The 12,563-nt window shown below is 44.5% G+C and overlaps 1 protein-coding gene across 4 annotated transcripts in view; it reads left to right on the top strand.

Annotated features, from left to right (window-relative positions):
* Positions 1 to 11,744, top strand: part of LOC117778117 (neuropilin-1a-like) — a 62,006-nt gene extending 50,262 nt beyond the window's left edge. The window contains exons 11-19 of one of the 4 annotated variants that reach the window (XR_004616728.1): positions 2,203 to 2,347; positions 4,911 to 5,057; positions 5,379 to 5,423; positions 7,467 to 7,604; positions 8,592 to 8,887; positions 9,118 to 9,214; positions 9,330 to 9,374; positions 10,061 to 10,761; positions 10,873 to 11,744. Coding sequence is in view for 2 of the 4 variants with exons in the window: in XM_034613403.1 (XP_034469294.1) it covers positions 2,203 to 2,347; positions 4,911 to 5,057; positions 5,379 to 5,423; positions 7,467 to 7,604; positions 8,592 to 8,887; positions 9,118 to 9,214; positions 9,330 to 9,374; positions 10,061 to 10,335 (1,188 nt within the window). In the remaining 2 variants the exon portion in view is untranslated. Of the gene's footprint in view, positions 1 to 2,202; positions 2,464 to 2,544; positions 2,629 to 4,910; positions 5,058 to 5,378; positions 5,424 to 7,466; positions 7,605 to 8,591; positions 8,888 to 9,117; positions 9,215 to 9,329; positions 9,375 to 10,060 lie in introns of those variants that run through there. The other 3 variants (XM_034613404.1, XM_034613403.1, XR_004616729.1) reach the window with 3 other exon arrangements.
* The last annotated feature ends 819 nt before the right edge of the window (positions 11,745 to 12,563 follow it).

The raw sequence follows: 12,563 nt of genomic DNA, 5'->3' as shown, positions 1-12,563 counted from the left end.
AAATCAACCTGCTGACGGGTATGGAAATACGACTCCTCTGTGATTCCTTTATCAACAAAGTTCCTTTATACAAAATTTCATTATTTATACAGCAGCGAAATTCAAGTCTGTGCCTGAACTGAGTTAAAAAGAAATTATGAGGATACAAAATTAAAGTCTCCGAAACACATGGAGGGATTTCCACCAAACTCTGTGTCAATGTTCCTCGAGAGTTTATCTCTAGATGAGTCACTCTTTCAGCTGATTGGTCAAAGGTCAAAGGTCGATAATGAATAAAATATATATTTTTGAATTTGCATTTTTCCTGAGCACTTTAAGGATGTCAGGGCGGCGCAGTGGAGCAGCGGTTCGCCTGCATGTTCTCCTCATGTGAGCATGGACGGTTGTTTGTCTCTATATATCTCGACCCTGTGATTGGCAGGCGAACTGCCCGCCTCTCGCCAAAGGTGAGCTGGGATTGGCTCCTTACCCCTTCGTCCTCCTTCAGAACTCGATGATCATGTGTTATGATCAAAAAGCCCCAGAACCACCAGTACATGGTCCCTGCAGTGAGATGATACGATGTTTACGACGTGTGTTGGTGTCGGTTCAGCAGTTCTGGTTTGTTCAGAATCAACAGTCTGACTCACGATGACCCAGCAGATGACGAGAAACACCCACCACCAGAAGTCAGCGTTGACAGGAAGTGTGAGGTTCTGAGGATCACAGCTCGACCACTAGAGGGACGTTAAAGACACAAACTCATAGTTTCGAACTCGTCCCAGAGAGGAAATTCATGTCCCTGCTTTAAAGACGCCTCCTCCTCCTCCTCTCCTTGCCCGGCCCCGTTGGTGCGACGTCCTCCTCCTCCTATGTGTTCCAGATGGCGGGGGCGCAGGACGAGGTTAGCCGGCAGACTCCTGCTGACTTACCGCAGACGGAGAGGTGGACGCTCCTCTGTCGCCGCGCTCGGCCTCTACGCTCTGTTTCCTGTGTCTTTTTTTTTTTTATAAAACCTCTTCAAAAGACGAGGAAGGAAGGAAGGCTCAGTGAGGCCCCGGCTGCTCCTCGTGGATTTAACACACACACACACACACACACACACACACACACACACACACACACACACACACTGTACATAATGTATGTGCTCATGCATAAAGATGAGTGAATATGTGGTGTGAGACCATCCACAGGGTAGAAGCCCTGGAACAGGTTCTGTTAGAAAGATGTTGATTAAGCTCAAGATTTCAATTGAAGGTTAAATAAAATATAATATATGTTCTGAGTAAGACGGATGCTCTTTACGGAATCAAACGTCTAATTGTGCTATGGTATGATAAAGTTATTAATACCAATAATGTGATGGCCTTTCTTAGAAATATCACATTAATGTACAATTACATATCAGCTGATGTTCAGGAAATTATAGAAACGTTTCTAGAAAATGAGCTGGACCTCGAAACCACGGCTCCGCACAACGACCACGTCTGTGCAGACGTATATTTCTGTTGAGAGATGATAACAGTCGATGATATAAACAGTTGTCTTTTTACAAAACACATGTTTTTCTCATTCAACTGAAACCAGATGCCGTGATGTCACATACCTGCTGTTAGATAATACAGATAAGTGTGATAGCGTCGCCACTAAGGGGCGATTTAAAGTATTTTTATCCACAGACTCTCTGCAGCCTTTAGTAAATCACACACGGGGAAAGTTTCGCCGCTCAGACACTGAGTGTGTGTGGTGTCCGACCACTTGGCTCCTGGAGCGACGGTAAACGGTTTCATCTGTGCTGCTTCGCGTTGGGACGATGAAAGGGTGAACTCTGGTTCTGATTTCCTGCCGTTTGCTTTGGGTTCCTCCTCTCGTTCAGTTTCTGCTTCTTATCAAAGTGCCTGATCTGAAGCAGAGTCGGGATCTGAACAGTTATTGATTGTTTCATTCACATCCGGCTCGGGACCAATGACTTTCACACTCGGTTGGAACGAAAATAGAAAAAGATGAAGAGGAGTCGGATTTCTTTCCCAATCCCTCGAACGGAAGAATTATTTTTCTACTTTCATGTTCGTTCATTATTATTCATCGTTCTAACGTTCGTAAGAAAAGTCTGAACTCCACTTTAATGAGTTTTGCAGGTACCTCAACCAAACATGTACGAACATCTCAACTCATCCTGATTCGGTCCCTGACGAGTTCTGTTTCTGTGTTTCCCTGCAGATTTTCACTGGGAATCAGAACCACGACACTCCGGAGCTGAGGTCCATGGGTCCGTTCCTCACACGCTTCGTCAGGATCTACCCGGAGAGGGCCACCAACGAGGGCCTGGGCCTGCGCCTGGAGCTGCTGGGCTGTGAGCTGGAAGGTCAGTCCAGATTAGAGTTCAAGCGACGCTGAAGGAGCTTCAGTGTTTTCTGTTCTGACTCTTTTTCAAACTTTATAACTTCTACATTCACAAAAAAACCTTTATAACAAGAAAAAGAGAAAGAAAGTAAATCTTTACACCTCAATCTATGTATCCTGGTGTAAAGTTGAAGTTGGAGTGAATACAAAGGTCTAAAGTAGAAACTGTACATGAGTAAAACTTTGCATTTAAGTAGAACAAGTTAAAACTGGATCCGATTACCGGGGGAAACTTGACTGTCGCCCCCCCCCCCCCCCCTGAAGGTGATTTGTCTCAGCACATTATGTTTTTAATATCACTTTGTCAGACCTGGGCTGAAATTAAAGCGGAACGCTCCTGTGGTTTCTGGCCTCGGCCGAGTTGCTCTTGGTGCAGAGCAGCGCTCAGCTTTCACAAACCATAACCAGGAACAGAGCGACGCAGCCGAATTACAGTCAGTGACGCTTCACCCTGGATGGGGGAGATGTCTCCGGGAAGATGGTGGTTACAGGGGGGGGGGGGGCGTCGAGCAGCAACTGAGAGTAGAGAGAAAAACAATACTAATCTAAGCACAGACAGAAAGCATGGAAACCCACTGTGGTGTCGCCCGTTGGTTTGTGAGCTGCTGTTTTGAAGCCTCCAGTTTGATAAATGAAATGACACTGATTGAATGTCTCAACCAGGCTTCACACCTCTTAAAGACATTTTAATGGACTTAAGTTCATGGACAGAAAACAGACTGTCAGTGTGTTTTATTCTGATGCACTGAAACCTACGAGAGAAACAGCAGAGAGCCATGAAGGTGTAAAGCACAAACACACACACACACACACACACACACGAGGTATTTGACAAGCGTCCTGAACAATGGAGACTGTGCTTCCATAAAAAAACCACCCTGTCGTTAGGTTTTATTGTGGAGGGACCTCGAGTCGGCGTGTGAGACGACGTCAGAGCTTTTAACCCGGAGCCGTAAAACAACATGTTTACGTTCGAGTGACGAAGTGACCGTGACGGGAACAAAGGAGGAAGTGAGGTCACAGAAATGAATGGACGGACTAAACATGTGACTTTTGGCCAAGACAGTATTAAGATGCTGATATTGGGAAGTAACACATTTCAGATAACAACACATTGACCGATATGTGTGTTAAATAAATGGCGATTATTGTCATCGTGAAAACCGTAGGACAAAGAAATGTAATCGAGGCTTTAGCCATAAACTTTATTTTCAATTACTTAAGAAAACATAAATACAACAAGTGTGGAACTTAATCTTTTCTGCATTGCTTATTCTATAAAATATAATATATAATATACACATAAATGCTGTGAAAGCCTCAAATCGGCAAATTGTTTATGGGCCAACTGATAAATCTCTAATCTAGAGTCAATGTTGCGTCTTTGTGTTTTTTCTATTAATTTCTATTTTTCTATTTACATTGGTTTTGGGGTAAAATTCACAGAAATGCACGCAGACTCCTCCCCTCGGGGATTTCCCTGTGACGCTGGCGACTCGACGGCGCCGCAGATCTGTGGAGAGAAATCGAGTCTGTAATTCAGCTTTCTGTAGAAAACCATAAGTCTTTCTCTGAGTCTGTCCAGACGGATGACGTCAGTGTGGATCTCATCGACCTCGTGTTCCACGTGTGAAAACATCTGAGCGGCTCCACCTCAGTTGATCCAAGTTACAAGACACAAGATGTCAGCGGAGAGGCCAGGGTTTTAGGGAGAACGTGAAAAAATGATTGTTACTGAGTATTTTAATTTTTGTAATGAGGGAGAGAGAGAGTGTGAGAGGCTGAAGAGCATTATCTCTACTACTGCAGCAACTGTGTGTGTGTGTGTGTGTGTGTGTGTGTGTGTGTGTGTGACTCCCATACATCTTTGCAAAATGCTCAGAATCGCTCAGCAGTCATTTGTATATATATATATATATATATATATATATATATGTATATATATGTATATATGTATTTTACACCCTCACTCAAAAAGAAGTAAAATAAATTCTCAAAAGACACGTGGATAACAATTGGATAACAATTGTCTGTCATTATTTGGGCGCACAGGATGTTGTGTTGTGTTGTTGTAAACATGTTTGTGAACAGATTACATGTCTGACGGAAAGTATCACAAACAGCACAGGACCACTGAATCAAAGGATAGAGAGATTAGGAGTGTGTGTCTGCATATAGAGGAGGAGGAGGAGGAGGAGGAGGAGGAGGAGGAGGGGTGGAAGAAGAGAAAAGAGGAGTGTGGTGGTATGTGCTGTGTGTGTGTGTGTGTCTGTCTGTCCAAGATTAATAGTTTTACTTCAAAAGGAAAGAACAAAGACGACACACACACACGTGACATGACACAGACTGTATGTACACACTCAGATGTACCCAAACCATATGTGTACCCTGTAAAGGACTAACAGATGTACATACACACACACACACACACACACACACACACACACACACACACACACACACACACACACACAGACACACAATCTCCCCCTCGCTCTCTCTGACACCGTCTCTTTTCCATTCAGAAATTACCACGACAGCGCCCCCTACCACGCCCATCGCCTCTACACTTCCCATGACCACGGTCCCCACCACCATGGCGCCGACCACCCATTGGTACTGCAACACCCATGGCGCGACGGAGGCGCCCGACGACTACGACTCGGCGACAGGTAAATCACCAAAACTGCTTTTTAAAACCAAGTTGGGAAAGAGCTGAATGAAAATAATAAATATTTGAAAATATATAAATGTTTGGATTAGAATTATTCATGCTTGTTGACTCGATGTATCTTGTTGATTTTGACGGTTTGGAAACTTCTCCCTCATCCTTCTCACAGTTTTAAGTTTTGAATCGTCTTTTGAACGTTGACTATGAAGGAGATAAAAATTGATTTCTCCTCAAGTGAGATGAGCGTGTGTCGGCATCTGTGTGGGCGGGCCCCGCCCCCTCTGACCTCTGACCTCACTTCCACTGTCCCATCTGTCTGTAGCAGGAGGCACCGCAGCGGCCGACCCAATCGTGGACTTCATGCCAGGTGAGGATGTCCAGCGCCATCTGCTTCCATGTTTACTCCTCTCATCTTTAATTCATCCCTCTCTTCTCCACCTCGCCTTCTTTCCTTTCTCATTTTCTCTCTTTATCTTTCTTTCATCTTCTCTTCTGTTCTCGAAACTGTACAGAAACTCTGAAGTCAAAGTAGACGAACATATTAATGCAGCAGATTAGTGCGTCAGTTTAGGTGTGTTACCGTCCGCACACTGTAAATAAAGATGGACGACATCCCTCGATCGCCCCCTGGTGGCTGGCTGCAGTCAAGGTCAAAAATCCTGCCTCCTCCATGTTAACAAATAGGACGTGGACCAAACTAAAAAGTCGAATACATATTTCTCAAAGATCATTGTCATTTTAGGTAGTTCGGGTTCAGGTGCTCGTGCACATAACCTGTTTTCAGACGTGAAACTGGAAGAAACACAAATATCTCAGGATGAAGAAGAGGAGCCGTAAGCGTAGAAGACGAAGACGAAGACGTAGACTTGGAAAGACGAGGAGATTCCAGAGCTTTAGGAGTTTATATTGGTTTATTTTTCTGCATTAATGTCTTAGTATCATTTCAGTATATTCTCCCAGTAAAGACACTAAACTGCCAGAGAGAGAGAGAGAGAGAGAGAGAGAGAGAGAGAGAGAGAGAGAGAGAGAGAGAGAGAGGGATGAATACACAGAAAGGTGGAATAAATGGTCGCAGTGACAGAGAGAGGCAAAGAAAGCAAAGAGAGGAAGTGCCTGCAGGAGGAATGAATAGAGATGAGATAGAAAAAAGCTGGGTGAGAGGAGGTAGAGGTAAAAGAGAGGGAGGGACGGAGGTGCAGTGAGAGAGTGGAGGGAGAGAATAACGGCCTCTCGGGTCTCAATTAGAGCCGAAGCACGGCGTGAAGACAGCTCGGGGTTGGAGGGGAGGAGGGCTGCAGCTCCACGGTCATCCCTGCATCCTATTAGCCTCTCAGAAACAACATGTCCAGTGTTTGAGACTCGTGCATTCGTCCGGGTGCGGTGGTGAACCACTGCCGCCAGTCGACCGCTGGCACAGGCAGAGAAACAGGGAGGGAAATGTCGCTTTTTTTTTTTTTGTGTTTGGTTTTATTTTGTCAGGGGCCACATCCGCATATTGGTGGCACCACGCCCTTCTCTGTGGAAGGTCCCTCTGTTCCTCTCCCTCGCTCCCTCGCTCCCTCTCTTGATGTCCTGATCCCAAACATATGTTTGTGTTGTCGCTGTTTTTCGCGGTTCCTGTGTTTCAGGAAAATGCCCGGCAGCGTTCGCAGCGCGCACGCAATCACAACCCTACCCCACGTCTTTCTCATTCCGTCGGTACAAGCCTTTTGTTTCGTGCAATATGTTTCTCACAAGCTACACAATTTATACCGAGTGTACAATACAGCAGGAACAGCTTTGTAATATCGATGTTACACGGCTCGCTTTTTATTTCTTAGGGCCGTCTCACCCTCCTCCACCTCCGTCTGAAACTTACAGGATCGTAGTGTCTGACTTTGCTTTGTGCAGCTTGGACGCTTGATGTGGTTCTCTGGAGGTTTTTTTAATCAGCATATTGGACGTGAAGAATGTAAAGATGTTATTTATTAGAGTTTTACATCTATAACCAGTCCAACAGTACTTAAATACATGAGTTACACAACTTTCCCTCATCCACCACCACCACCTCTTCTTTCTCCCCCATCCCTCACATCTGTGGAGTTACACACAGTGTCACACAAATGTCAAATCTAAAATGATCGCCCTGTGGTTGTATGCCACCGTCAACCAGTGAAGAAATTCAAAAGAGTCGGATGGACGGGCCTCCCAACAACATGATGCCACATCACAAAATATTCCCCTAAAGAGCAATTTGCTGCACAGCAAAATAAACAATAGTAAATAATAGTAAATGACGGACATTGTTCTGTCCCAACAGGATATACAATGGGTCATCATTGACAGAAAACTGAAAACAAGAACAATTTTAAATGTCACTCAGTTTGTCGTTTCCTGCTCCTAACAAACGTTGTTTCTCTCTTTTCTGCAGCGTACGTGTGGTTCGCCTGTAACTTTGAGTTCTCGTCTTTCTGCGGCTGGTCCAGAGAAACGGGAAACGGCGCCGAGTGGCTCATCCAGACCACCGGCGCTCCTGCCGTCCACAGAGGACCGACACACGACCACATAGGTACGAGCCGAGCGTTCTTCTTCTCACCGGCGTCACTGGACAGATGCTCTGGGAGAACTCTGTGTGGAAAGGCTTGTCTGACCCTCTTTCTCTAGAAGTTAATAATGAATTTCAGATAAACACTGTAATATATCACAAGACGTGCCACTAAATCAGAATAACACAGAAGTACATTTCCAAAATCATGAATACAACATCAAATAGAGATTTAACTGCAGAAACAAAGTAAATGGGGCCTTAAAGTAATGATTATTAAAGTGCACTGACTCTGTTAAATAAATCAACAAATAAACACAACCCCCTGAAAACATCAGCAGCGTTTCAGAGACAGAACTCTGATGGAAGCCCGATGTCTTCAGAACGCTCTGAGCCTTAAAATAATTGAAAATGAACGGACGGCCGTGAAATGCTCCAGAACTGCAGCTCAGAAATTCATCAACATGCCTCCGCTCTGCGTCCTTCTCTCCATTCAACGCGCCTGTGATGGATTTCTTTCTTCTTCTGCTGCGGCGGCTCTGAAATGAACGATTTCACCTTGATTTCTTGACTCGACCACGTCGCAAATAAAAAAAAACGAGCCCTTTGTGATGTGGAGTCAGATGTTTTCCTGCAGCGACGCTTATTGAGTCCTGTGTTGTCAGAAAACACAGAAACCTTGAATCCGTTTCGTGCCTCGAGGAGCGAGAGTGAAATATTAACAGTTACACAAGACTTTTATTCCATTAAAGACAGAGAATTATACATTATGCAAACAAGCGAACGGAATAAAGTGAATGTGTAATGAACTCTGGGAGTTTTGGAAACCTTGTGTTCGTATATAATCCAAATAAATCTACATCACTGAGTCTCCGTTACGTTCCCAAATGGTGTTATATTTAATTTATGGTAAAAATTCTGATTTAAAGTGTTAATTTAATAATTTGCAGTCGTGTGTTTCAAAGCTGCCGGGAGTCTGTTTCTTACCTTGTCTTGTGCTGCCCCCTGCAGGCAGACCGGGGAACTTCATCTACATGCAGCTGATGGACACAGAGGCGTACAGCAAGACGGGCGAGGACGAGGCGGAAAAGAGGGCGAGGTTGACGAGCCTGCCCATCACGGCGCCGGACGCCGACCTGTGCATGTCCTTCTGGTATCACATGTCCGGTGACCACGTGGGGGCGCTGCACATCAGGCAGAGGAAGGAGGCCGAGGGGGAGCAGATGCTGTGGACGCTCAGGGGACATCAGGACAAACGCTGGAGGGAGGGACGGGTCCTACTGCCGCACTCCAGCGTCTCGTATCAGGTACGGAAACACACATGGGGGGGGCGAAGAACTAGAATCTAAAAGTTTTGTGTTTGTGTTTGTGTTTTGTTTGTGTTGGTCCCCAAACCGATTTAAGTTGGGCAGCAAATTCTCCTCTTTTTAGTTTATAGATTTAGATTTATTTAGCTGAAGATAATCAGATTTCTAGCTCCGTATCTAAAGCTCCTGGTTCAATGTGAATAACTGGTTTTCTTTGGGGACATTTCCAGGTGGTGGTGGAGGGTGTTGCAGACAGACACAGCACAGGTCACATCGCTGTGGACAACATCCAGATCATGGATGGGCTCAATGCTGAGGACTGCAAGGGTGCGTAACACTTAGACCACACTTATAAAACCTACTTCTTCCAGTCATGTGCTGGTAAATAAAAGTATCAGAGCAGGAGGTGAATTATAATATTTACTGCTTTTCTTTCTTCCAGATCCAGAAGCTCCTACGTCTCCACCGACGGACATCTTCATCCTACGTAAGTTGAGTCCAAATTTGACATCAGAGTGTCTGTATTTTCATTTTGGCAGCGTTTACTCTTCAGCTCAGTCAAAACTCTTCGTCCTGGGTCTTCAGATCAGTAGAATTATTCTTGTACTTGATATTTATTACTACAAACTGACTAAAGTTAGTAAAAGTGCAATATTTGCCTCTGAAATGTAGAAGTATAGAGTAGCAGAAACATTGTATTTAAGCATATTACTTGCATAAATGTACTTAGTTACTTTCCGCTGCTGCCCGTTATATTTATTAATAATAATAATAATATATTTCATTGATATACTGCTTTAAACAAAGCTCAGAAACACTCGGTTAAAAACAAAGAAGAGCAGATAAAGTAGCGATGTGAGATAAACATCATGAACCAGTTCAACTTCCTCGTTCAGTTTGTGCTGGCACCAGTTCTGTTGTGGTGCGTTCACAGACAATCTGACGTCCGAGATTTAAGAGTCAACATTCCCGAGCTCGAGAACCGGGCTGAAATAAAACCAGACAAACATGGATGTCGTCACAGAGAGAAGCTGAATCTGACATTCTAGGTTTATGGTGCAGAACTCGTAAAACCACCCGTCTGCTCGTTGACACAAGTAATGAAAGGTTTTGTTTTTTATTTGAATGGAACAAAACTATAATTCTCTCTCTCTCTCTCTCTCTCTCTTGCAGCGATGGACTCTCTCTCACTGGAGAACAGCGAGCTCGGAGGCCCGGGCAACATGCTGAAGACCCTGGACCCCATCCTCATCACCATCATCGCCATGTCGGCACTGGGCGTCTTCCTGGGCGCCATCTGCGGCGTGGTGCTCTACTGCGCCTGCTCGCAGGGCAGCATGACGGACAGGAACTTATCCGCCCTGGAGAACTATAACTTTGAGCTGGTGGACGGCGTGAAGCTAAAGAAGGACAAGATGAACGGACAGACTAACTACTCAGAGGCGTGAGGGCGGGGACGAGAGACGGAGCCGAGGATGCTCCTGCGTGGACACATGATGCAGCCAATCAAGCGAGAGGAACCTGGGGGCCCGAGGCCTCCAACGGGACAGCAGGGTGGGCTGAGAGTGAGCCGATGTAATTTTATTTCTCAGGAGCGGCGGTGGAAGGGACCGACCTGTAGGGGGCACTGTGTATAAAGAATCTGTACAGCAAAAAAAAAAGAAGAAGAAGAAGAAAAAGACAACTAAGGATTCTATTTGTTTTTTCTCGACGTGCTTTGTTGATTTATCGTCATCACTTGCTGGTGTTGAGACCGACGCAGACGAAAGAATCGTTTGTGTACTTTTATGGAAAGAAAAGATCTGTTTGTTTATTTGTTTTGTTTTCAGACGTCATCGTTTGAACAGGGCAGAGTGTGTGTGTGTGTGTGTGTGGTCATTACACTCATTTTTATCTATATCCATGAACACATATTTCTCTCGCTCCCTCTGTGTGTGTGTGTGTCTGTGTGTGTGAGAACATGCATGTGTGTGTGTGTGTGTGAGTGCGTGCGTGCGTGCAATTGTGTGTGAGGTCATTACACTCATGTTTATCTGTATCCATGAACATATATTTCTCTCTCTCCGTGTGTGTGTGTGTGTGTGCGTGTGCGTGTGTGTGTGCGTGTGCGTGTGTGTGCGTGTGCGTGTGTGTGTGCGTGTGCGTGCACGGCGGGTACCATCGTGACCCGTTGACCCGTGTCTAGTTCCAACAGTGCCTTTTATTTCCTCCAGTTTTTCCGTTGCCTTGTTTTCTCATCAGCTGGTTCTGTCCGGGGTTCCCACACAAACATGCGGGGAAAAAAAGTCCAGAGAATGAATTCTGAACTTTTTCCAGATTGTGATCATCACACTTCAGTGTCTTCAGTGTCGTCGCTCGTGCTGGAGTCGATCTGCAGATCCTCTTTGCTCGACGGCTACAGACTCAAATGTTCAAATCCAAGTTAACAGTTACGTTTTCAGAAGATGTGTAGGAGCCCTGAACGCCTCGTTTTCATGGCACACGACACATCCAACATATTGTACATAGGTTTTAATATATTTGAGCGCCCCTCTTTTTTTTATATATATATATATATATAGAAAAAGACACCAGTGCCGCAGTATCCTTTCCACGTTGAAATCAAACTCAACTTCATCTTCAAAATTCAGAAAATGTACAAAAAAGTCTTGATTTGAACAGACAGAGACAGAATCCTGTCGTTTGTGTTTGTTTTGAAAATGTGATCAAGTCGTGAGTTTTGTTGCTGTGTCCTGGGAACAAGACGTTTTTTTAACAATGAGGAAACAAGGATTTATGATTGTTGAGGAATGCCTCGTGGGAAGTGATGCTTTGTGTACAGGGTAAAACGGACAAACTGGGAGAGGGATCGTTGGACTGAAATGTAAAAAACGTTTCTCACTGACAAACAAAATGACTGTTGAACGTTTGGCCTGAAACGTGTCCAGAGTCAGAAAGACTTCACCAGAGAGGAAGTGGAAGGCTCTGACCCAGAATCAACGTTTGCTGTGACAATGCTGTGTGTGTCTGTGTCTCCAGTGCTGACTATCAGAGGAAGGATTTATACATGAACTTTTATCAGAGTCACCCGGCGACAACAACGATCATCATCACGTCCTGGAAACGACAAACAGAATCAAGTCTCGTTTTTTAGAACCAAGATGAGTTCATCAGAGCAGAGCAGAGACCCAACGGGGAAAACCCAGTAAACCATTCAATTCAAATACAAATTTTTATTTCTTTTCATTATTTAAAACAGGTGAAAGTCGGATTTGCAGTTAAAATACTGTGGTTTGATTCTTTCCTGTTTGTGTTACTCACTGGGAACGACCCAGACCAGTGTCCATCTCACGGCAGAAAAGAGGTTAAAACCGACTTCTTCTATAAATTCTGTTTCTTTTCATCATTTACAACCGGTTGTAAAAATGTAATTTGCCGTTAAAAACACTGGTTTGTTTCTTTTGCTTTTTACCTGAAGGAATCTGCTTCATAAACTCCACTCATCTGACTTTAATCTGCATTTTAAATCCGGGAGCATGTTGGTAACTGTCAATCAATCAATCAATCAAATTTTATTTGTATAGCCCATATTCACAAATCACAATTTGTCTCATAGGGCTTTAACATGGTGTGACATCCTCTGCCTGTCAACATTTCAGAAAGGTGCAAAAGGGTTTTATTCACCGTGTCCTCTTGA

This window comes from Hippoglossus hippoglossus, chromosome 17 (assembly GCF_009819705.1).
Source record: "Hippoglossus hippoglossus isolate fHipHip1 chromosome 17, fHipHip1.pri, whole genome shotgun sequence".
NCBI lineage: Eukaryota > Metazoa > Chordata > Actinopteri > Pleuronectiformes > Pleuronectidae > Hippoglossus > Hippoglossus hippoglossus.
Note: the sequence above shows the minus strand (reverse complement) of the source record. Positions and strands in the feature narration are given on the sequence as shown.